Raw genomic sequence first — 25,017 nt, forward strand, 5'->3', positions numbered from 1 at the left:
ACCTTAGGTCTCCTGGGAGAAGAGAAAGGGCATCAAGTATTAGGAGTGTCCCTTCACCCCATCTCCCTGATACCAACGGAAAGAGAGACAGGGTATCCTCCCTGGCAGCTTCCACTGCTGGGCATACATTTGCAGGGGGAAAGAAGCTGAAGACTTTATTGCCAGTCATACTTCTGTTTCAGACTACTGAGCTCCAGATCACCCTGACAGTCAAGATGAGATGCCTCCCTGTCCACCAGGAGGATGGTGAGCTCTTTGAAGATAAGCCAGCACAAAGTAGACTTTGTTTTCTCAGGACTGCTTCCCTAAGCTGTTCTTGGAGCTATAGAAATCCTTCAGCACAATTCTTTAGATGAGCAACCTGAAACCCCTGCCCTGAAAGTAGCTAAGCCTTCCCAATTATTTCACTTTCCATACCATTAGTCCCTTTTCCAGGTTGCTTCAGTTGCATTCTGAGCAAGGAATAAGATGAAGCTACTGTTGACCAACATGAAGGGAGAACTGCAGCCTTTTTCTGAAGGGGGCTTGATGCCCCAGCAGTGAGGCTCAGGACTACCTCTAGAGTATCAGTGCTTGCAAGGGTCAGTAGAATCCTTGAGAAAGATTGCTTGCGCAAGAAAAACTGGGGAGATGCTTAGACAAGTTTCCCTCTCCCACAGTTCTCCAGGTTACTTCCTCTTTGGATAACCTACGGTTCAAATAATTGGACAGAAAAGCATGTGAGTGCTGTGCTTCTATTCTATGACTGTCACATGTCAAGCCCTCCCGGCGTGTTTGTAGTCAAACAAAGAAGTCGAACTCTAAGTAAGGAGCCTTTGTTATGTGAATCAATCAAACAGCGGTTCAAGTTACAGTCTTGGTCATTCTGTGGCAACTAAGCACTAATTTCACTGATTAAGCTGACGCAGTACTAAATATACCTTGAAGATGCCTTTGATGGATGCACTATGGTTAGGATAGAAATTGCTGTGAATCTGGTGCCAATCTGCAAGGCAGAACTTGAGAGGCTTTTCCAGTCCCGCCCTCAGGGATGGTCTTCCTCTAGAGACCTCTTGTGATAAGCCAATCTTGTAGAACACCTTATTTCCCAAAGCTGCTCCTCTCTCTTGGCCCGATGTCTGATCCTTGTGTCTGTCACACCCACCTCCTTCCCCCGTGAGTTGCTGTGTTCCCACAGATGGAGAGGTTATGGTCGGCTTTGCTCCAACTGATTAGCTTACACCTGGACAGATTCTTCTCTGTCTTTGTCTCCCTGAATCTGGGGTCCCTCCATCACCTCTTCATACCCTTCCTCATCAGATTCTGAGTCCGTTACTGCAGCCTCTCAGAAAGCCTCTGCAGAGATGCTGGGCCAATCCTGACAATGTTCCAAGGTACAAATGTTCTCTGACCTTGTGAAATGCACCATGTCCATCTGCCTGCTTCTTTACACTTGCTAGGTTGAGTCTATCTCTAGCTAAGTCAATTTAAATGGGAGCCATTCCAAATTCTTCATAAACTTATTAAGTTCCTCAAAGGACCTCAAAGGTGATCTATGCCAGTGCAGGAAATTTGCTGCTACAGCATCCCTGATAGGTGGCCATCCAACACCTGCTTCAAAATCTCTATGGACAGAGAACCCACAATTTCCCTATGCACTTTGTTTTGCAGTTGAACAGTTCATTCAGGAGTCATCGTTCATTTTAATGTCATTATACAACATGGTTGTATGAAGTCTAGCCAAACCAGAAAAAGGCAACCAAAATGATCAAGGGTCTGGAACAACTTCACTATGAGGAAAGGTTGCAGTGTTGGAGCTTCCCATAGACATCAGATTGGCCACTCTGAGAATAGATTGCTTGACTAGATAGGCAAGTTCAGCACTGATCTGGTTCAGCGCAGCTGTTCTTATGTTCTTACATTAAAGCCAGTTCTATGGCCCAAAATATGATCACCGTAAACAATCTTTGACCATGAAATTGGGGAGTGGATGCTAAGTCCAAGGCAAATTTAGCTAGCACCCCCAAACCCTCTTCAGGAATCCTCTGGAGGAGGTTCTGATGGAGACAAAAGACAAGAAATAGACTCTCCCAAATCCCTCAAAAAACCCCACAAACAAACATGAGACCAACAAACCAGATTCTTTTGTTCTTCACAATTCGCTTACTTCTCAAAACAATCTTCCAGAGACATCAAACCAAGGTGGCAGCAACACGGAAAGGCCAGGCCCAAACCATATCAGATAGCCCAGCATTCAGGCAAGAAACTCAGCTCTGGATGATGACCTTCTCCCATCCTCAGAACCTCCTATCAGGTTCATCTCCTAAATTTTGCACTGGTCCAGAGCAACTCCTATCAGTGATACTGGAAACAGTCACTAAAAGCTGCACACTAGAAATCAACTGGGTGCTCAGCTCAGGAACAAGGGTATTTTTCTGGTTCCTATCTCCAACAACCCAAATAAGGATAATCAGATCTTAAGGATGTCTCTACACCTTCTGGAGAGCAGCGCTATCCAACTGGTTTCAGTTCCAAAAAGGGATATGAGGCGTATTTTGCATTCTTCGGCATCCTGGGCCCTGGCCATGCTGGACCTTAAACACATCCACCACTTCCCAGTCAAATCCAAATTCTTTATGAAGACTTTCTGTTTTGATTTTGTCCTGTCTCAGGAAGAGAGATCTCGTAGCTTGGATCAACCTCAGAGGCCTGCCTTCACGTTGTCGTTGGAACAGTCCATAGCAGATTCCTTTTGGTTTAACTACAGTGGAAATTCTGCACTCTCCCTTTCAGTCTCTCTTACTTCCCAAGGTGTTCGCTAAGATCCTTGAAACCCCTTTGGAGCAGGGGTTGGGGGAGGATGCATGTCTTCTCTTAACTGGATTGCTTCCTCTTTGGAGAAACATCTAAAGGATGTGGCTATGACCATCTCCACCTTTACAGAGTCAGTTCCCTGATCAACAGGAAGAAAAGTGTGTATTCCCCATCACAATCTCCTCTTCACCTGGGAGTAATTCTGAACAGTCTGATAGATGGAGCCTTTCTCTCAATTGACACTGGTATGGAATCAGGCAGAACACCTTTGACTCTGGCTAGATATTATAGACAGAATGTGAGGCAGGCCACTGAGAATTATTATCTTGTGCCTAGACTCTGTCCTAGGGGCCTGGTATGGAATGTTGTCCATATGGATATTCCTCCTAGGATTCCAGCTTCAGATCACCAGTTTTCTGAATCCAGAGGTCCTACCTCCAGTTGCAGAACTTTGAAATCCATCACCTGAGGGGTCAACAAGCTACTTGAGCCAAGGTGATGACAATAAATGCCAACTAAGTAGATGGGGTGCTCACTGCTGAAAGACGTGATTCTCCTGTTCTCATGGACAGAGTTCACCTACTATCTTTTAAAGACAAGAACACCTAAAGGGCACTCTCAGAGTTCAAGTAGACTGGCTTAGCTTGGACCCAGCACAGTCCACCCTAAACCCAGTGGTGTTAGCCAGTTAAGAACCAGGGAACCTTATCTTGGATCTCTTTGCTTCTCTCAACAAGAAGCTACCTGGGTTCAGCCCAAACTTCCAGGACAGAGGAATGGAATGATACTGCTACTTAAGATCAGTCTAGCTGCATGGACCTTAGTACTTGTACCCTCTGCCAAGGATGATTTGAAAAATCCACAGGCAGATGTGATTCTAAGCATCCCAAGATGACCACAATGTCCTTGGTTCTCAGACCTGATTATTGATTGCTGAGGCATGAACCCTACCAAATATTCAAGATTATTTATTCCAAGGTTATGTCATACATCAGAATCTAGAGATGCTAAAACTAATCATCTGGAGAATGAGTGGAACATGCGAAAGCTCCATGGCTATGCCACAAAGGTGGTGGATACACTTCCAGCTTCTTGACGATCTAGTGTATCAGGTTGTGTCAAAGAAGCTGGAAGGATTCTCTCATGACAGGGAATTAGAGAGCTACTAGAATTTCTCCAGGATGGCCTGTTTTCAGGTCTCTATTCTAAGAATGCTACACAGGCAAGTTTTTGTTCACACCAGCATCCTGGGATACAGCATTTGGCTTTCCCAGAAGATAGCAGGTTACTGAAAGCTGGTTCTCAATCCACCAACAGCGCACCAGGCCCCCACATGGAAATTTAATGTGGTCTTGAGAACTCTTAACTAGATCTCTCTTTGAGCCTTCGCCCTCAAGATACTAATGTAAAAGGGAGTGTTCCTTTAGCTCATGAAGTGTTAGAACTTTATGCAGAAGTTCTTTATATAGAAAAGGATCTTTGTATCTTTCAACCATGTTCCACGATGGTGCTTTAACCAGATCAGTTATTCATTCCAAAAATCAACTTTCTCACAGGGGTCAGGACCTTGTCCTATCTTACATTATCCTTATCTGACTTCTCCCCGCAAAAGAGAATGGGATATACTGGATGTCTGGCACTCAAGTTTTGTATAGACAGGATCAACCCCATCCATCAACACAAATAGCTCATTGTTTCATACACGAAATGGACCCTGGGAAGGAGAGTGTCCATAGCTTCCTTGGCTTACTGACTAAAATAATGCATTGCCTGGCTTATGGTTCCAGGTTCCGGAGAACATCTTTGCCCACTCTGTTAGAGGTGACACTTCTGGGAAAGAGCCTGGCTGGAGGAGATAATGCAGGGCAGTTGCCTGGGTTTTGGTACATACCTTCACTAGGAATTATCAGAGAGAGACTGCATCTTCCAGTGGGTCCTGCATCCGTAGAAGGCATGGCATCATGGGTGGTTATCCCAGTGCACTTGTAGACTTCCTTCCCTTATGAGGAGAAATGGTAATTCTGGGCTTATTTGTGAATTTCTATTCTTCTTTAAAGAAGGAATGCAGCTAGGCCTATGCTCTATGATGCCACTTTTTTCTTGGTACGCAGTTACCAGGATTTAGAAGGAGAGGTTTTTCTGAGGTTGAGGGGATCCCTTCTCCCCTCTTCCCTCAGTTTTCAGGGTCTCCAATACAGTTTGGTCAGTTCATTTCCTGTAACTTTGGGTAATTCATTAATTTTGCTGATGTTCAATAAGTTTGGTTTAGCCTTTGCTACATGTTGCAGTAGTTTGGTCTGCTCCTTTACATTTTACCCTTTTTGAGACATTTGTGTTTGCTTTGGCTACATATCCGGGGGTGAAGGGGAGAAGCCCTGCATCCTATGAATACAGAAATTTGAGGCTGCCTTCCTTGACTTGGCAGAGGCACTTATCCCAATTCTATGTGTCTTCTTTCCTTGATAAGGACAGAAATACAGGTTTCTCTTTGTGAACATTCTTTTTAGTCATAAAAGCCCATTTCACAATTTGGGAGTGGGGTGGGGTGGGGGATAGCTGTAAGAAGCAACAAAAGCATGCTGCATTTGTTCTTCAGGTGAGTTATCATTCGCTCCATGGTACTTGATTGGCTAGAATCATCTATGTGATCTCATATGGCTTCCCCTGCCTCTGGCGACATCATGCATAGCCCTGGTGGCCTAGGAGCCCCTTGGGAAGGAGTAAGTAGCCCCAACTAGGATTTATTTTTGTCAGAGTAGCAGTGGCACATTAAGAGGGTTTTGGAGGGACATATTTCTATCCCCCTCCCCCAGCAGTACTGTCAACCCCCAAAACAGAGCTAACATTTGATGTAGCCCTGTATATAACATAGTAGTGGCTTAATTGCCCTTCCCTGCCCTTGCAGCTCCCAGTAATATGCATATGTACAGGAACAGAGTTTGCAAGGTTTACAGACCTTGAAGTTTTGCATGACAGAAACCAAAAGGAACCAATCCATTCAGAGCTGAGCTAGCCATAGAAAGGAATGGGGAAAAGGTTGAAATTGGATGTGTGTGTGTGTGTGTGTGTGTGTGCAGAACAACAGGGATGCCTGCGTACCTTTTTCTTAACAAAGTGCTCCCGTTTGCATTACATTGTCATACCTGGAATAAAACCTGCAGCAGATGCTCCTTCTCTCCTAGGACATAGTTGGTGTTATGTAATGTTGCCTAAACACTACAAAATTGAAGTGCAAACATGATAACCCATCTGCTAACGTTACTACATTTATGCACAGAAGGTGCTTGAAGGAGCTGCTTTACAAGACACAGCAAGCACACAAGGACTGCATTTGCATAGTTACGTACCACATTTGGTCCCTTTTCATCTTAATTATCCATTTTTTGTTCTCTCTGTCAACAGGTTTTGCTGGCAATGCATGCAAATGTTGAAGACAGAGGTATCAAAGGAGACATAACACCTTTAATGGCTGCTGCTAATGGGGGACATGTCAAAATTGTCAAGTTGCTGCTAGCTCATGGTGCTGATGTCAATGCACAGTCTTCAACAGGTAATAAACGTGTTACAGTTCAGTGTAATAGGAATGTGGAGCAACCCAGGAACCCTGCATCACACATTACACTTTTTTAATATGAAGGAATTCAACAGTTTGCAGACAGATCTAATATTATACCAGGTGGGAAAATTTACACAAAACTCTCATATAATCTCTAAACTGAAAATTTTTGGCCAGGGTTGGTGGGCAGTATTGTGGAAACAACAGAGATGTTGCTACATTGGAGCAAGGAGGTGTCACAAAAAGAACTGAGCACAGGGAAGGGGTGAGATAATTTAATACATGGCTTTTCCTGATCTGGGTCAAGGAGTCTGAATATTTTGAAGCTTGGCAGTGAATTATACTCAAACAGGTGAATTTGGATTGTCAACAATGTGCATAAATGCTGTTCAGTCCTCTGGAGAGCTTGCAACTGTTGGGTTTCAGTGCTTGACATTTTCTTGGTAAAAGTTGTCACATTTCACAAACGTTTTGTGTGATTACTCAAGGATGCACCCTTTCCCAGAATGTAAACAGAATGAGTAAATACTGACCACCTGGCAAACATCCCTTACTTGAAAATGAACAGCACTTCACTTGATTTTTTTCGAAATTTGAAACAAATTCATCCATTTCTTGCCACTTCCTGGTTTTCTTGTTGCCTTATTGCTGTCAAATGAGGTCTAAAGTAGAATGTCACAAGATACCTTTATTTGAATTTAACTGTAGTCCACTGATTACCCTTTGATATTTCAGCTAGTTGGTGAACATATGTTATATGTTATGAAATATCTCATTATAGTTCCTTCTAGTCTACATTTCTCAACTTTCTTGGGTGGATGTCTTGCAGGACTAGGTTAAAGTTCTTGATGAAATCTGACTATATCAGCTTGAGATCTTGTATATTAAATAAATTATTTTTTTAAAATAAGGAAACTTGGTTGAGCTGGCATAATTTATTTAATACTTTCCCAGATATAAAAGCCATTTAATTGACTGATAATCTTTCTTCTCTCTTTATATGATAGATAATGTATTTATTTACCTCCAGCTACCTGGAAAATATACTCTTCACAGATGTCTATGAACACTCATTTATGATAGCTAACTGCTTTAGAATCTTTAGGTGAAAGCCACTGTCCATTTCGTTGCCTCTCCCTCAATGCCCAATCAGCACCATCTCCTGGAGAGAGAGGTCAAAGTCTGCAGAGGTTACTGCTCTTTCTCCTTGTGCCGTTCACTCAGGCAGGCAGAAGCAGCAAGAAGAAGTAGCAGCGGGGTCAGGACCCACCCACCCCAGCATTTGCAATGGGCCTTAGCAGGTGCCAAACCATGCCAACCCCCTTCAGTGATGCTAGCTCTGAGTGAATGTATTTCAGCCCTGTTCTGTGAATTCATCCTAGTGTTCTTTAGTATGTCTCTTCCTTGTCTCAACGGTGACCACTGTCTTCTGTTGTTGGTGTTGCTAATTGCCACACCAGTTTTTCTTCAACCTATCTTTATTTTGAAAACTTTTAAACTGTAGTCCTGTCTCTTATATGTTCATTTTTCCTGGGATAACACTGCCAGCTTTAGGCTCTGACTTGCGTTCAAGGGTTGAATCAGAAGCTGAAATAAGTTCATTCATCAGTATGTGACAAGATCTGTGAATCTTGGCTCACCACTTTAATCTTGGGAGAAATGATCATGTCAACCAGGGCTTTACATTATAAACAACAAAAACCTTATTATTTTTATTGAAACATTTATGCCACTCACTTCTGTGGAAGCGCAAGGTGGCTTAAAGCACAATAAAATAATCATCAGTAAAACCAATATAATAGAGTAAGAATAAAATCTAATCAAATCTGTAAATTTATCTGGCAAACCTTCACAATGATAGTATGCAATGCAAAATGCCTGCTGAAAACAACCATTTTGCAATATTTTCTAAAAGTCCATAGGCTCAGGCCAGCCTCTCTTGGCAGAGCTTTTCACAGTGGTTGGGCGACTATCAAGATTTTGGAGTGCCCACGTCGAATTTGAAGCAGGGTCTCCTTGACTGTTGTCAAAGGATGTTGGGGCTCATAGACAGGACTTTTTTAGAAATGCAGGATGGTAACCCAGGCAAGGCTTTATTGCTTATAATTAGTACCTTGAATTGTCTTGAAGCTCATGGTACCTCAGGATACTAATCTCTGAATTTTTTAATGATGATAAAAATACCATCATTCCTACTACTCGACACATGAATACCAATGTTGAAGCAAGTCACCTTCGCCTCAGTATTATGGCCATCACTACCTGGTTTAGCCACAGTTTTGAGTTCTCCCCCATTCCCACCAAGATGTATGGGAATGGCAGCAGATTTGGACAAGTCAACTTTGTCTGGATCCTCAACACTCTGTTCCATACATTCCATTGCTCTCCTTATGTGTACACAGGCTGTGGTCTCCTTTGACTCTGCCACAGCACCATCATTGGGGAGAGTTAACGGCATCTCTTTGGAGATTTCATCAATACCTTCAGCTCTTGCAGAGTTGGGACCATCCACCTCTCTTTGTCAATAGGTTCTGGCTTCCATGAACAGAAGGGGGAGGTGATATTCATCAGTTCCCCCTTTGTTCTACAGTCCCCGGCACTACATCCCATACTATTCCAGATGGTCCCCCAACCTTCTGGAATAGTCCTTTGGAGGGGGCATAGGGCTGCAGGAGAAAGGGGGGGCTGGCAAAAATCCTCTCCCTTCCCTCTTCTGTTCACAGAACAGCCTCTGTTGAATCAAAGAGCCTTGTGTGAATGGAAGGACAGCACTGGACATAGCCCTTAGGTTCTGTAGAGCAGTTTAAAGTGTTCAAACTGCTTTGCATACATTCTCTCTCTTGTAATCCTTAGCAATGATCCAGTCAAGGAAGCCAGTATTATTATTCCTATATTACGGGTGCAGGCTGAGTGATGGCAACTTTCCTCAGGCCAGCTAGCCTGGCAGAGACAAGATTTGAATTTAAGATTTCCTAGTTCATAGCTCAGTTTATTAACTTTGGTTTTAATGTTCTATATATTTTAAATTGTTTTATTGTGTGTTGTTTGGTTTTAATTTTTGTGAACCGCCAGAGAGCTTCGGCTATTGGGCGGTATAGAAATGAAATTAAATAAATAAATAAAAACTGTGACACCACACTACCTCTTATATACCTGAAAGTTTGATGAAATATAGGTGCAGATGGTCAGGACTGTTATGGATTTGGAGTGGGGAGGGGGAGTCGCCAGACAAATCTCAATATTCTTTTCTTTTCTGAAACTAGGCAACACAGCCCTCACTTATGCTTGTGCTGGAGGCTATGTAGATGTTGTGAAGGCCCTCTTGGAGTCCGGTGCTAGTATTGAGGACCATAATGAAAATGGCCACACTCCTCTTATGGAGGCAGGGAGTGCTGGACATGTGGAAGTTGCCAGAGTGCTGTTAGAAAATGGAGCCGGAATCAATACGCATTCCAATGAATTTAAGGAGAGTGCACTTACTCTGGCTTGCTATAAAGGTATAGTATTGAAATCTTTCGGCTGTAACCTTTCATTGAGTAAGCCAACAGTATGCTTCAACAAGCAATGGAAAGCCTCAATCTTTTCAATTTAAGAAATTGTTAGGATTAAATTTAAACTTTTTATTCTCAGTTGCTTGTGTACCTTTGTTCAGACTAATAATAGAGCCTCGTGTGGCGCAGAGTGGTAGGCGGCAGTATTGCAACCGAAACTCTCGCCACAACCTGAGTTCGATCCCAGCGGAAGCCAGGTCTCGGGTAGCCAGCTCAGGTCAACTCAGCCCTCCATCCTTCTGAGGTCGGTAAAATGAGTACCCAGCTTGCTGGGGGAAAGGTAGTCACAACTGGGGAAGGCAATGGCAAACCACCCCGCTATAGTCTGCCATGAAAACGCCGGCATAAGCGGCATCCCTCTAGGGGTCAGTAATGACCCGGTGCTTGCACAGGAGGAACCTTTCCTTTTTTCCCCTTCAGACTAATAAAGTAAGATTCTGTGATTTTAATTCCTAATCTAAATCATGTTAAATGTCATTGGAATCTAGCCCAACATATATTTCATCTTCATCAGGATTTTAGTACTCTTATTATCCCAGAAAAATAACTACTGAAATTACTTATTTTCAGTCCTGAAATATGTTACAAAATAAACCATAAGGTTTATTTGTTTCATCGAATGGAACTATTTTTATTGGGGCGGGGATTGTATTTAGTGTTCATGCTATACTTTTGTTCTTTCCACAAGGGAATGGGATGTAGCATTTTCCGGGACTGGAATAAAATTGAACCAATGGAGGAGTTCTAATGCAAATTGCCCACATTACAACTACATGATCAGACTTTCAATTCTAACCTGTGAACATAGCACAGTGTAAAAAGAAAGTAGCCAAGGATTAAAGGATTAATCTTTGTATACGGCCCGGAGAGCTTCGGCTATGGGGCAGTATAGAAATGTAATAACTGAAAATAAATAATAGCTATAAAAACTCGTTTTTTAAAAAGTTTCTCTCTCAGCTTCCTTTTCTTTCTGAGAGAAAATAACACTGAAATATAAAGTGTGTTTTATATTCCTCAGCAACTTTTTCTGAAGGACTCTCAGCTTTTTAGTTTTTCTTCTAGTTTTCATGCTTCAGATTTGAAAGGGAATATGTGTGTTCCTTTCTAGCTTGAGAGAATGTATGCAGGCCACTTATTTTCCTTTACAACATTGCCTGCAACATTTTTGTTATTCTTCAGAATAGCAAATTGCCTAATTTCTGGTGTTAAGTGAATTAAGACAATTCCCCCTCCCCCATCACACACACACCGTTTGGGAATTCTCATGTTCAGTGTGGCTTTTGATTTTTTGTTTGTTTGTTTTTAGGCCATTTAGAAATGGTGAGGTTTTTGCTGGAAGCAGGCGCAGACCAGGAACATAAAACAGATGAAATGCATACTGCGTTAATGGAGGCATGCATGGTAAGAGGCGTCAGGAATATGTGGTGCGCAGGGATTATTGGCTTTCTGTTTTGTCACAAGGTTGTCGTATAAGAGGATTGCATTTCGACTTGGATGTAAAGCCCATCCTCCAAGACTGATAGGAGAGAAAGAAGTGATCCCTCACAGTCTGCCAAATCCTCAGCCAACGTCTGTGTTTGTCTGGTGGCTGACAGTCTTGTATGTAGGGGGAAGTTTTGTTCATGCTGTAATTCCTGTTCCAGAGTCACTTGTGGCGTTCAGCTACTATTGGCTAGATAGAACTGTGCTGCCTAGGTTCTCCTCCTAAGAAATTTATACATTTGTTAGACAAGGAATAGTACCCCAAAGATTATAAGATATATGTAAATCTAATGGCAACCCAGAATGCGTGGTACACAAGAATACAGTTTAGGAAGAACTGTGAATCTGAAATACAGTTATAACCACACTGGGGAGCTAATCTTGCATTTCATGAATTAAATTCATAGTGGCCCAGTTCACGCTAAGGGAAATGAGCCATGGTGGTTTATTCCCGCCCACCCCATGCATGCTGGTTGTGTGTGTGATTTGCATAATTACTCTTGGCAGCGCAGCGTGTCTTGGGCAAATCTGGCTATGGTGGCTTGTTGCTGTGGGTAGCAAACCACCCAGAGTGCAGTGGGCGGGGGAGCCACTGTGGCTTCTTTCTCCCTCTGTGATTGTGCAGACCTAGTCAGTGACTGGGTTTGGACGATGGCAACGGGGGAAGCAACTATCATCGCTGATCCCCCCACCTGCCATTTGTATTATTCCCCATGCTACAGCGTTGATTGGTGCATCATCTGACCATGACGTGCAGCGAGGTGGGGAAAGCATCATACCCACCCTACAACCCATGACGTGCAGTAGTGGTTGTAGGGTGGGTACAAAGCTGCCACCCCCACCATGCTGGGTTTGGACGATGTGCCAGCAGGTGCTGCAGCGTGGAGAATATTGCAAATGGTGGTCACAGTAAGCATGGGCGTGGGGGGAGCAGCCACAGTGGTCGCTTCCCCCACTGCAAATGTCTGAACCCAGCCAGTGTTCGTGTGATACATTCAAAAGTCAAGAGCAGCAGTCAGTGTTGCTCATTTTGTATAAAAACATGTTGGCTTGTATGCAAATTCAAACATCATACAACAACTGTGTGAGAGAATACTTTCATTTTGGGTTCTGTCTTGTAATACGTTATATTACTCAGGATATTGTGTTGCCCCCACTGTGGGCTTCAACCTCTTAATTTAGAGGTGCCAAGATAGTGATAAATCAGACCCAGGTTTACTTACAAGGAGTACTTTATTGAGTACTTATTGAGTAACTTACAGCACACAGGCGTACCCAATGATGGGGTCAGACAGCTTCTCTGAACGCAGAGCCATGGCGTACAATAGGCTTTATAGCATACACGTTAGCAATGAGGCAGCATGACAGCAGCAAGTGCCCCCTAGCGTTCATTCCCAGCATGGACTAGCAGCGTTTGGTTCTCAGCACAGCCATCTGCAGCTTTAAGGTAAACAAACTTCACTTCCCAGGCAGATCTTGATTAAAAACTCTACTCGTTAGTATGGAATGTGCTATGCCGTGCTATCGACCCTTTGACTCATGTTCACCCGCTCAGAGGCTTACTAGCAAGGAAATTGCACCCATAATGAACTTAAGCAAGGCATTATGGATTTCTAGACCCCTCTAACACTACAGGTGACTTGGTTACGCTCCTGGGGCCAATACAGATATGTAAACAAGCCATTTCAAACTTCCCCAAGCCTTCCTGCAAATTTGGGCTATTTTAATTGGTTCATATTTCTACAAACCTAAAACTACTGTTTTTTGGCCAGTGTGCTGCGAGAAGCTTTGTATAATGCTTTGCTTCATGTTACAAAATAACCTCTTGGGTGTAGAGAGCATCATTATCCAACTCTTGTATACTTAAGTAGTTTGTTTTTTATGTTTTTTTTTAGGATGGGCATGTGGAAGTTGCTAGGTTACTCCTTGATAGCGGTGCTCAGGTGAACATGCCTGCTGATTCCTTTGAATCCCCATTAACTTTGGCAGCCTGTGGTGGGCATGTAGAGCTGGCAGCCTTATTAATTGAACGAGGGGCCAACCTGGAGGAGGTAAATGATGAAGGTTATACACCACTGATGGAAGCAGCCCGAGAGGGTCATGAGGAAATGGTAGCATTACTTCTAGGTCAAGGTAAATGTAAGAATATAACAACTTTACTAGTAGAACATTGAAGGCTTCTGAAAATCCTGAAATGTTTCTTCTAGGGGACTGAATTGCTTGCTAATTTTTGTTGTATATTTTTTAGTGTAGGATATTTAATATTATACAAAAATCACTTTTCCAGATGTAGTATGTTGACTTCAGGGAATGCTTGTCTTCCGATTGTATGATTAATACAATAAAATTCTGATTAATATGCAAAGCACTAATAAACACTGACAGCAGAAACTATGTTCCTTAGAAAGTCATTAGCCAGTCAGTCAGGATCCTTAATTTATATTCTTTTAATAGGTACACTTGGCAGACTTTGCAGCTTCTACAAGAGTAAGGAATGCCATCTCGGATCATGAAAAGCTATCAGTAAATAGCATGGGACAGACCTAACTGTCTTAATTGAGTTGAGAAATTTGGTTTGAAAAGTTTTTATATTTTTATATACTGTAGTCAAATAATGTTAATGCTAAGTGCTGTTTTCAAAACTGAATCTGCACTGGTATATTTCTTTCTCCAAGGAGCCAACATCAATGCTCAGACAGAAGAGACCCAAGAAACTGCCTTAACCCTAGCATGTTGTGGGGGCTTTCTCGAGGTGGCTGACTTCCTTATTAAAGCAGGAGCTGATATAGAACTTGGCTGTTCTACACCTTTAATGGAAGCTGCTCAAGAGGGTCACTTGGAGCTAGTTAAATATTTATTAGCTGCAGGTATGGAATTGTTCTCTGTGTGCATGTATTGTTCAAGTTTAAAATGGAAAGCACACCCTTGAAGCCTTGCTGTCATAGGGCTATATTCCATGGTGACTTATTGAACTTCTTTATCATATTGTGTGTGTGTGTGTGTGTTTCCTTCTGTGTAGTAGTACGTCACTTGCATCTGAGGCCTGTGCAAATAATAATGAAATAGTAATTTCAGAACATAGTAATCAAACGTAATACCTGAGTGTTTTGAAATGTGGTTAAATAGTATAAGCTGTCGCACTAGTGAGTGACGTGCTTGCATATTTTCTAAGCTTAATATACTTCATGCTTCTTCAGGAGCCAATGTGCATGCAACAACAGCAACAGGGGACACAGCACTGACGTACGCCTGCGAGAATGGTCATACAGATGTAGCAGATGTGTTGCTTCAAGCAGATGCAGATCTGGTAAGTTGGCAGGTGAAGCTTTGGGCTTTTCCTATGTTGTGTAATTTCTTGCTTTTTTTTAAAGACCATATTTGACTTGATTTAGGTTTATATGCTGCTTGATCCGCCCCAGCAATAGACTCTCAAAATAGATTGCACATCAGCAAATAACAAAATATAACAAACATATGAAATCAGATTAGATGCAACATCTTCACCAAACAAAATGGACAGCTTATCACAACCAACCAAAATAAAAAAGATAGAAAGTGCAACCCCCAGCATTGTAACATGATACCAAAGGAAGTTTTTAACAACAACAATAAAAGGACCATTTTAACAAGCTTTTTGAGGACTAGGACAAAATCAGCCAGGCAAACCTCTGTGAGGAAGGGAGTTCAAGAGTGGGTGCCTCTGCTGAGAAAGCCGTAGATTTGTCCCACACCATCTGGGCATCCTGAGATGAAGGGACACACAACAGGGCCTCCCCAGCAGATCTTAAGGCACACTGTAATTATGCTAGAGTTATGGATGCTTGAGGAATTCAATCTTTGCGAATTCGGATGCAAACTGACCTGATCTACAACTCCTGGGTTACTGTGTGGACCAGAACATACTTAGCCTTCAGATTTTACACTTCTCCAAATTTTACAGTGCAGCTCCTGGCTCACCTCCCCCCCCCCCCAATGAATTTTAAAATGCATGCTTTACAATAAAATACATTTAGAAATGAATACTTGGAGATAAAATGCATTTATAAATGTATTTTTGTAAGTAAATACATTCAAAATATGTATTTAAATACAAATGTTTGTGGAGGTTAATACATGCAAAATTGACATGGACCAGAAACAGACTGGTCCATCCATCTCTAACTGGAGGTAGCACTCATTCAGATACTGTGGCTTTAGAGGTCATGTCAGCACTTTGAATTGAGCCCAAAAACAAGCTGATAACCAGTGTGGCTCTTTCAGGGCTAGTTTTCATCTGAGTCCTGGACAATAATTACAGCTCAGAGTTTTATGTAAAAGCCTTCAGAAGCTTTTTTTAAAAAGTCTTCAAGGAATTGTGCATTCCCTAAGCTACTGTCACAGGGCCTAGCTCAGGGAGCCTCTTAGGCTTTGTGAGCAAAGGTGGCATGCAATCTCAAAGTTTGTCTGACCAAGCTGCTAACTCTTTAAACTCTCTCTAAGCCCCTGCTCCACTCTCATGTGACTACAGTTAGATCTGGGAGGTGGGGCTCTAACTACAATCCCATGGGCTGGGAAGATGGCTTAGAGAGAGAATGCAAAAGGGGTTCTGCCTAATCTTTAGCTTATTCTGTCTGTGTTCAAAAACACATCCATTGTACACCAGGTCCTGGAGACCATTCAAGATCAAGTCCAAGTTTGCCTCCCCTCTAGTCAGTTTTATGACCAACTGTTCTAAGGCAGAGTCATTTACAAGGGTGCACAACTTTGGGCTGGCTTTGGCAGAAAGGCCAAAAAATTATGGTCACCTACCCCTCATCTTATTGGTTTAGTCACTGCACAGTTAAGGCACTCCAGGCACTTTTGACCAAGCAGCAGCTAAGAAAGCCCGTAACCCTGGTATTGTATCTAGAAATTCTGTCTCTGTCATAAACTGTGAATTTTTCCAGTTGAGAGGGTAGATGGTCACCCACTGTTGCAACACTTCTTGCTTGGATGCCTTTCTGAATCTTTTTCATCAAGATTACCTGCAGAACTTTGGTCAGAGGGATACATCCCCATTACCAAATGACTTTTTCAGCCTAGTATTTATTCCTCAGTGGTTTATCCCTATTAGGTTTTCTGGTTCATTGGACTATATGCACTCCTTGACAGCACTTCTTTCATGTAAGTGAATTTATTTTTGAAGGCCTAGATTGAGTGACTGTGCACACTCATTGTCATTAGATAAAATAACCTTGAAAAATGCAGGTTAAATTTTTTTAAAAAATTAAAACAATCAAGAATTTGATTTCCAAGGTGGCTTCTGTCTGTTTTTCTCTCTCTTTCTAGGAACATGAATCTGAAGGAGGAAGAACTCCATTAATGAAAGCTGCAAGAGCAGGTCATGTCTGTACTGTTCAGTTCTTAATTAGCAAAGGTACTTTTTGTGAACGGTATTTCACTTTTTTAGTGTGTTGATGTGTTTTTGTCCAGTTTGCTATATCTTAGTCTTAAATCGTTGCTTTCATGTTTTGATTTATGAGATCTTCATATGCTTGATATTTTTGAGTTGCATAAAAGATGTTTATTAACTCAACCATAATGGAAAATGGAGCAGTTCTAGGCTGTATAACATAATTTCGGCTGACATATGTTTTGTAATCTAACAAGCATCTAAACAGTCCAATTGCACCCTAGTTGAGTAAAATATAAATTAGATAGATTTACTTGTGCCTTCCAGAAATTAGATATGTTCTAATAGTACAGGAAGCAAGTTGTATAGTTCTTTGGTTCTTGACTGCTATGTTTATGTAAAAAGAAAAAGTGCCTCCACCCCATTACAACAGTCCTTAATTATGTTCATATATTTATCACATATGTATCCCTACTCTATCTCAAAGGAGCTCAGGGCAGCATAAATAAGTTTATCCCATTTTACCCTCACAACCCCCCTATAGATAGTAACCTACCCAGACCTGAGCTTCAAAGGCTAAGGGGGGATTTGAACTCCAGTCTTTCTATTCTGTGTCCATTCTATCTACTGTACCACATTACTCACATACTCAACTGAAAGAAATGTAAGTCTGACATAAGAGTAAAAAGCATGTGCATACAAGGCAAAGGTTTTTTTTCTCCAGCTGAATAAAAACGTAGTGGCATATGCAAGTAACTTGAGAGAAATCCATTATTCTATGAATCCGTGGTGGCTTTTGACTATTTCTGTTTTGGACAATAATCTGCTCATCCCACACTCATGCCAAGCTGCTCTTGAAATTGAAGGGAGTTGGGGATGGGATGATGATGATGGACTGTTGTATAAAGAAAAAAAAGTCAAAAATCCCATGGCATACATGAAAGTTGTTGAGATCACTTTTAAAGTAGCTCTTTGGATCCTAGCCAAAATTTTGCAGAATGAAATGTATAAATAGGGCTAAATAAATAAACAGACCTGCATCATGTTGTTTTTGCTTCGTTCCATATGAAGTGTGCATGACTGAATACAGGATTGTAGGTTCAGGTAGAAGGGCATAAAAGCAACAATAACAATATATTTGCAACTACCTTTGTGGTTTATGAATAACTGGGAATAAAAACTTAAGAATAAAAAGATGTCTGGAGCAGGTGACTCCTATCCATTATGGAGCAGGTGACTCCTATCTATTCTGGAGCAAACATATGTAGCTTAGCCTCATCTCTTCTCATAGATAAATTCTCCACTCCCCCCAGTTTCTTGCACAAGAGAGCAGAGCAAAAACTGAGCTGTGGGTCTTTTTCACAGAGCCTTCATGGATTTCCTTCATATCAGTATGTCTTCTCCCTTCTCTGATCATAGCTCAGGTAGCAGGGCTGGGAGGGGCATGGCTGAGAACATCTCTCCACCACCACCACCCTTCACCACCATAGTAGGAGAATGTGGGGAGGCTGTGGCTTCTACTTCCTTCAGCAGCTGCACTGAGGGCTGGTGGAAAGAAATGGAGCGAGGTTATGATGTTGAGGGGTGGGGTGCTGACCCATATGGTTACTTCAGGGATAGAGATGGGCTTGCTGTCCAGTCCCTAATAGAAGGAGACCAGTGGGAAGGCTCTCACCAAAAAGTAACAGTGCAATTAAGAATAAGAAGCAGTTCTGATCTTTTTTATTCTTTATGACAGGAGCAAATGTGAATAGGACCACAGCTAACAATGATCATACAGTACTGTCACTTGCTTGTGCTGGAGGCCACCTGGCAGTTGTGGAATTGTTGTTAGCTCATGGAGCTGATCCTACACACAGATTGAAAGTACGTGGTGCTTCCTCTTCCATCATTTCATTATGTGTACTGGGTGCATGTTGTTGGGCAGTCTTTTGATCAGCCAACGAAACACTGGAGAATATAGCATAATTTATGACTTATAATACATAACTATTTTCAGCCAAAATGGGTCTTGCATTTAGTTTTCCTGCTACTATTGTGTAAAAAAATTCCTACAGAACTTTTGTATTGAAAGAGCTGGCTTTTTTAATAAGATTGTATTTTTATATTCATCTCCCTTGATCTGAACTTCCTGGTGAGCTTGCTACCTTCCAACGGTACTGTTTGCAGGCAGCTGGTCAAGCCAGGAAGCCAGAAACTGATAAATGCTAATTAAAATTAGTCTTTAAATATTGATGAGCACTGTTTAAATACTTTATAAAACATTGGCTATCAAGTTTTTTCCCCAGAATGCTATGCCAAAGTAAATCTCTGTGTGATTTTTCTTAATTTTACCCCATTGTTTCTTTATAGGATGGTTCAACCATGCTAATAGAAGCCGCTAAGGGTGGCCATACAAGTGTGGTTTGTTACCTGTTGGACTACCCTAACAATCTGCTTTCTGCTCCTCCACCTGAGTCCACCCAACTGACTCCCCCATCTCATGATTTAAATAGGGTAAGGTTTGAAGAGCTGGCCTTCAGCTCTGCCCTTTTGGATTTTGTTTTTGTTGATGAAGTCTTGCTAAAATAACCACCACTCATCTGGAAATAAGCATTTTAGTCAATAGATATTGTAGAAGATTTTTAAAGCTTCGATGAGAAACTGCTAAGAGGCCAAGGAAATACTGCTATCTTTTGTTGGGTTTATTTTAATTTTTACCTCCTGGTTCTGCAGGAAACCTGTTGTAGGGAAGTCTTGGCTGGGGAGAATTAAAGTGCCTTGCTATTTCCTTTGTGATATTAAACTACTACTACTGAGAACTTAAACGGTCTATGAATTATGTCATCTAAAACTGTAACTATTGGTAATTATTTTATTTTACGAACTGTGAAATATTGACACGTGCCAGTTTTTTGGTAACACTTTGTTTTAGTTGTGTAGGACAACAAAGAATGTAATCTTAGTGTCCCATGTTCTAGGCTCCTCGTGTACCGGTGCAGGCACTTCCTATGGTTGTCCCACCCCAGGAGCCTGACAAACCCCCTGCCAATGTCGCCACAACCCTTCCCATCAGAAATAAAGGTCAGTTGTAGTTCTACAGATTGTCACTAAAAGATCTTTTGTAGGTAGAATATATAGGGTTGCCTTCATTTCTTCAACCTCATTGGTTTCTCTAGAGAATATTTCTGGAGAACAAATTACTAAGGGCTGTTTTCATCCTTGGGGTTTTTCTCCTGGAAGTCTGCCTTTATGGGTGGGTTAGGTAGATTGCTGGCTTGTGTTTTCTCATTAATCAGTAGACATCTTAGAGTGCAAAAACTGGGAGATAATGGCATTCTACATAGTACCAGTAATATTGTTGGTCTGAAATGTACATCTTAAAGGCAGAATTTCATGCCAGCACTATACTGTAACATTTTGGAATCGGTTTCATGCACATAACCCAAGTACTCTTTAATGACTATGTTCCTATTTAGTATATTTTGAGACAGCTAACATTTTGGCTCTGCTTTTTTTTGTAAAACTTCATGAATAACATTTCTATATGTGTGGAAAACTATACTTTAAAACTGGTTTAGTGGCTAGGACATTTCCATGTGTAGCAATGAAGGGATGTTGCCTTCTACTTTAATTATATTGCTTTTTTGTTTGCCTATAAAAATTTAAAATATAATTTTGTCCCAAGTAGCACAAACAGCACTTGAAACATCTGCTGCTAAATCACTGTAATATTGCTCATGATGGGTTGTTGTTTCTTAAACACTTGTAATCAATTATTTGTTCTCATGTAAAGACTGAAATCTTTGCCTGTCTGTCCAGGAAAAACATATTGATGACAGGTGCAAAGCCATGTCTTATGTACAACATGGACGTATACTTACTAAGTATAGGTGTTCTAATGTTTTCAGTTTTTGAAGATTGGATATTGGACGTCAGTCTTGCACTTCCAGTGCAAAAGGATTCAATATTAACTTATATTTTCATAAAGGTACCAGGATAGGGTTTAAAACTCATTTTAGTGGGGGAAATAATGACATACATTATTTCTTACAACACTTCTCTGGATTTTTTACTTCACTTCAGCATACTTCATTAACCATCCATAAGCACAATCTGTCAGTTTAGGGCAGTGAGTCTGATCATTCTTCCTGACCCCACCCCCCAATCTTCTGCAACATACTTATATAATGGTAACCATGTCTTGGATCTCCACAACTACATTTTCAACTTGGGATATTAAAGGTGCAGTATTATGCACGCTTACCTGGAAGTAAGCTCCATCATATACAGGAGAACTTACTCTTGACTAAATATGCATAGGAAAAGCTTTAGTTACTGTTGAAGAGAAGTAGCTTGTAAACCACTTTGTTGCAGTATCTGTACTTTTTATCCATAGTAAACAACTATTGTACAGTATCTGTGCTCTAGCAACTAAACAATTGAGCATCACCTTGAGTGCCATTTTTCTTGACAGAAAGGTGGGACACAAATCAAAGACATAAATAAATATTTAGATTTGTGATCCAGATCCTCAATTAAATACTGAAAGGAAAATAGGCACATCTTTTTCCTTTGGTCCTTTTAGCTTTCAGGGTGCCACATTGCCTTTGTGCTTTATTGACCAGTAGGTCTGTAATGAGAATGCTGTTCATGTGCACTTCAATTTGGTTCTGAGGGGGTTTCTCTTTCACACAGCCACTTCCAAACAAAAGTCCAGCAGCCATTTGCAACCAACCAGCTCAGATGTACAAGGTTACATTGCCAATCAGTCTCCAGAAAGCATTGTTGAGGAGGCTCAGGGCAAGTTGACAGAGTTGGAGCAAAGGATCAAGGAAGCCATAGAAAAGAATGCACAGCTGCAGTCCTTGGAATTGGCACATGCTGACCAGCTCACCAAGGAGAAGATTGAGGAGCTGAACAAAACCAGAGAGGAACAAATTCAGAAGAAGCAAAAAATCCTAGAGGAACTGCAGAAAGTAGAGCGGGAGTTGCAGCTGAAAACACAGCAGCAACTGAAAAAGCAATACCTGGAGGTTAAAGCGCAGAGAATTCAACTGCAGCAGCAGCAGCAGTCTTGTCAGCACCTGGGGCTGCTAACTCCTGTTGGGGTAGGAGAGCAGCTTACTGAAGGAGACTATGCGCGATTGCAACAGGTGGACCCATACTTGCTCAAAGACGATCCCCAGCAAACTGTTGCTCAGATGGGCTTTGCTCCAATTCAGCCTATTGCAACGCCTCAAGCTTTGCCTCTGTCTGCAGGTTCCTTACCTCCAGGGTCTATTGCAAATCTTACAGATCTGCAAGGCGTTATAGTTGGACAGCCAGTACTGGGCCAAGCACAACTTACAGGGCTGGGGCAAGGAATTCTAACAGACGCACAGCAAGGGTTAATGGTAGCCAGCCCTGCCCAGACCCTCAATGACACGCTGGATGACATCATGGCAGGTGTGTATAATTTGTTACATGCAGGTATAATGTCCAATGCTAAAAAGCAGTTTTGGTATGCCAACATCTTTACTTTGTTTCAGTACCACAAAGGCTGGGTTAGCTTGGCCTGTTTCCCAATTTTAGAATAAGTGAAGTTGACATTCCCATTAAAGTTGCAGTATTGACTACCTAGTTCATTAAAACCGGTTCCTGTACTGTTATGTGGGAAATGGCATTCTACTTTACATAGCTAATAGTGTAAAATAACCTTTTAATAGAACAGTTGCTTCCAGAACATTGGTGTTTCTCCAGCAATGGGCAGAACAGGGGTAAGGGATGTGAGCCGCAGTCATGAAGTGAGTGGAAAAGCATCTACGTTGTCAAGTATATTTACCCCTTTTGCCCCAAGCTCTGGAAGTCAGATGTTTTTGACTTGATAATGATGTTGCGTTCCTTGCCCTTCTCTGATCTCCAATGAATGAATTTCAATTTTTTGTTAGCCTTTTTGTTCACAGCACTTTTCAAGTTTCTGAAATACAAGTGCAATTACATGTTTATCGAATGCATCTGAATTATACAAGAAAATTATTTGGGGAAGACGGATTTGGACAAGCTTAATTTCCTTTTTTTTTACCTCAACAGAAAGAGTCTGAAAAGATTGTAACCCCAGTCCAGTAATTCCAGTGCATGCCTACAGAGTGCTGTGAAAGCAGCAGGTGTCTCACTTTACTTCTGTCCCCATTGCATAGGCAGAGCTGAATTGGGGGAGGCTTTTTTTGCATGGACTTCCATCTGTGAAAACCCATCTCTGGGTTTTAAACTGGCATTCCTAGGCTGACCCAAATTTAAGAGATTTTTCTTTTATTTGGAAGAAGAGGTGACAAACTTGTCACAGTATACATATAATGGGACAGACTCCAGGTTGGGCCAGCCAAGATGTATCTAGCCATTTGCAACTGGAAAACCTATTCTGATAGATACTTTCTACACTTGGTGGCAAGTAGAGATGTCACCTTTTTCACTTTTTTCAGTGAAAAAAGATGATGTATGCTGCAGTTTAAAGATTACGTATGCTGCAGTTTGTTTGTTTATTTACAAGAATTTATACTCTGCTGTTTAGTCCAAAGACTTGCAAGAGTGGCTTAAAGTTGGTTGGTTTCAACGCAAGTCAAGCTTTCCCTTCCTTCTTGCATCTGCCACAGGTCCTCTGTTTTATTTCGGCAACCCTAATCAACCTGCTTTATTACATGCGTCTCCAAGGCCTTCATCTTGGTCAGTGGGCAAATCCTCCCCAGAGAGTTCTGAAATACAACCACCTCTAAGAATATGTGAGGGTAGACAATCTAACTGATCCACAACTTGACCAGGGATCTGTGCTTTCGAAAGTACAGGAGTAAGTTAGAATTTACTTGGTACAAAGAAGTTATTTAGGGGTCATTCATAAACTTTGTGGTGCTATATTATACAGCATTGCTAATTTTCATTTTCTGATGAGTGAATAACTTCTTGATAGCAGCCATCTTGAATCAAGGTTTGAGCAGTTGCTAGTCTTATTATTGCCCGATGCTCCCTCCATAGTCAACTATGAACTGACATAAAGACTGTTAAACTTCAGTATAGAATACAAGGTGTAAGAGATGACAGCATGCTAATTCAGTTCAGTCTATGAAAGGCAGTAAGACATTCATATTCTATAGGTAGCTAAGGTTTGCTTCAGTGTGTATCAGTGTATTCTAAGGTACAAAAGAAAGATAATATGAGAGCTCTAACTCTGAATTTGCTATTTCTTTTTCTAAATTAAGGTCTCAGCTCTTGATCCCCACCCCTGGGCCCGATACTTTTGGGGTGCGGGTGCGGGGAGAAGCTCCTTTAAAGTACTTAACAAAATTAAATTAATTTAGTGTCTTCTGTCTTGGATCAAATATTTTGATCATAGTTCTCTGAATTAAGAAATTCCTATTCCTCTTTTCACTAGTACTGTGATTTATAATTGCAACTTTATGATTACCTTATGTCAGACTGTTCAGTAGATATAGTAGTATCAGTGAAAGATGGGATGGCTGTTAGGTTCTGACAGTTCTACTCACTATGTTTTCCTAGTTATGAACCATGTTCTTTCATGTCACAAGTCCTAGATAGTCCTATTTTGATGTCATGTCTTCATTCTATTTTCTGACAAAGCTTCCATTTATTAGTAACTTTTATCAGAGGTAGTATTACATTCCACACAAGAGTTAATTTTTAATAGACTAAGTTTTGGACTGTTCTTAGGGTAAAATGCAGTCATCTTCCCCCATGCATTTGGCTCCTAGCTGCATTTTTGTCCCCATAGGACACATGGGAAAAGTAAGTCTCACCTTGGATATAGCCTGAAGAATGCCACTTTCAAACCTTGTTTAATATGTTCTGACTTCTTAATGCAAGTTTTTATTAAATGTTCAGGAACTTCAGAAAGTACTTTGAATAAGCACAGTTGTTCTCTTCAATAGCAGTGAGTGGAAGAGCATCTGCCGTGTCAAACACCCCCACCCACAGCATTGCAGCGTCTGTTTCCCAGCCTCAGACACCAGCTCCAAGTCCTATAATTTCTCCTTCAACCATGTTACCCGTCTACCCTGCCATAGATATTGATGCACAGGTAAGCCTGAAAATATCTCATCTTCTGTGGATCTCATGTGGGAACCAAAAAACAACACAAAACATCAAAACAAAAACTGAAGTTTCTGTTTGTATTCAAGATGGACTTGAAAAATGAATTCCTTTGTATATAAACAATGTGCTCTGAAAGACTGAGATACTTATTGCTGATCACTGATTATACTTCACATAAGCATGATCTTTAATGAGAGAGGAAA

At 41.3% G+C, this 25,017-nt stretch overlaps 1 protein-coding gene across 3 annotated transcripts in view; it reads left to right on the forward strand.

Annotated features, from left to right (window-relative positions):
• ANKRD17 (ankyrin repeat domain 17) overlaps positions 1-25,017 on the forward strand; it is a 140,990-nt gene that overhangs the window by 66,210 nt on the left and 49,763 nt on the right. Inside the window, exons 1-13 of one of the 3 annotated variants that reach the window (XM_084857459.1) lie at positions 187-246; positions 6,196-6,343; positions 9,613-9,846; positions 11,207-11,301; positions 13,278-13,515; positions 14,058-14,249; positions 14,580-14,689; positions 16,690-16,777; positions 18,492-18,619; positions 19,106-19,249; positions 19,714-19,816; positions 21,431-22,180; positions 24,652-24,800. In XM_084857459.1, coding sequence (XP_084713585.1) covers positions 244-246; positions 6,196-6,343; positions 9,613-9,846; positions 11,207-11,301; positions 13,278-13,515; positions 14,058-14,249; positions 14,580-14,689; positions 16,690-16,777; positions 18,492-18,619; positions 19,106-19,249; positions 19,714-19,816; positions 21,431-22,180; positions 24,652-24,800 — 2,382 coding nt within the window. In that variant the 5' untranslated portion in view covers positions 187-243. Of the gene's footprint in view, positions 1-186; positions 247-6,195; positions 6,344-9,612; positions 9,847-11,206; positions 11,302-13,277; positions 13,516-14,057; positions 14,250-14,579; positions 14,690-16,689; positions 16,778-18,491; positions 18,620-19,105; positions 19,250-19,713; positions 19,817-21,430; positions 22,181-24,651; positions 24,801-25,017 lie in introns of those variants that run through there. The other 2 variants (XM_084857457.1, XM_084857458.1) reach the window with 2 other exon arrangements.

This window comes from Heloderma suspectum, chromosome 5 (assembly GCF_057233095.1).
Source record: "Heloderma suspectum isolate Gila_16-S chromosome 5, 16-S_ref, whole genome shotgun sequence".
NCBI lineage: Eukaryota > Metazoa > Chordata > Lepidosauria > Squamata > Helodermatidae > Heloderma > Heloderma suspectum.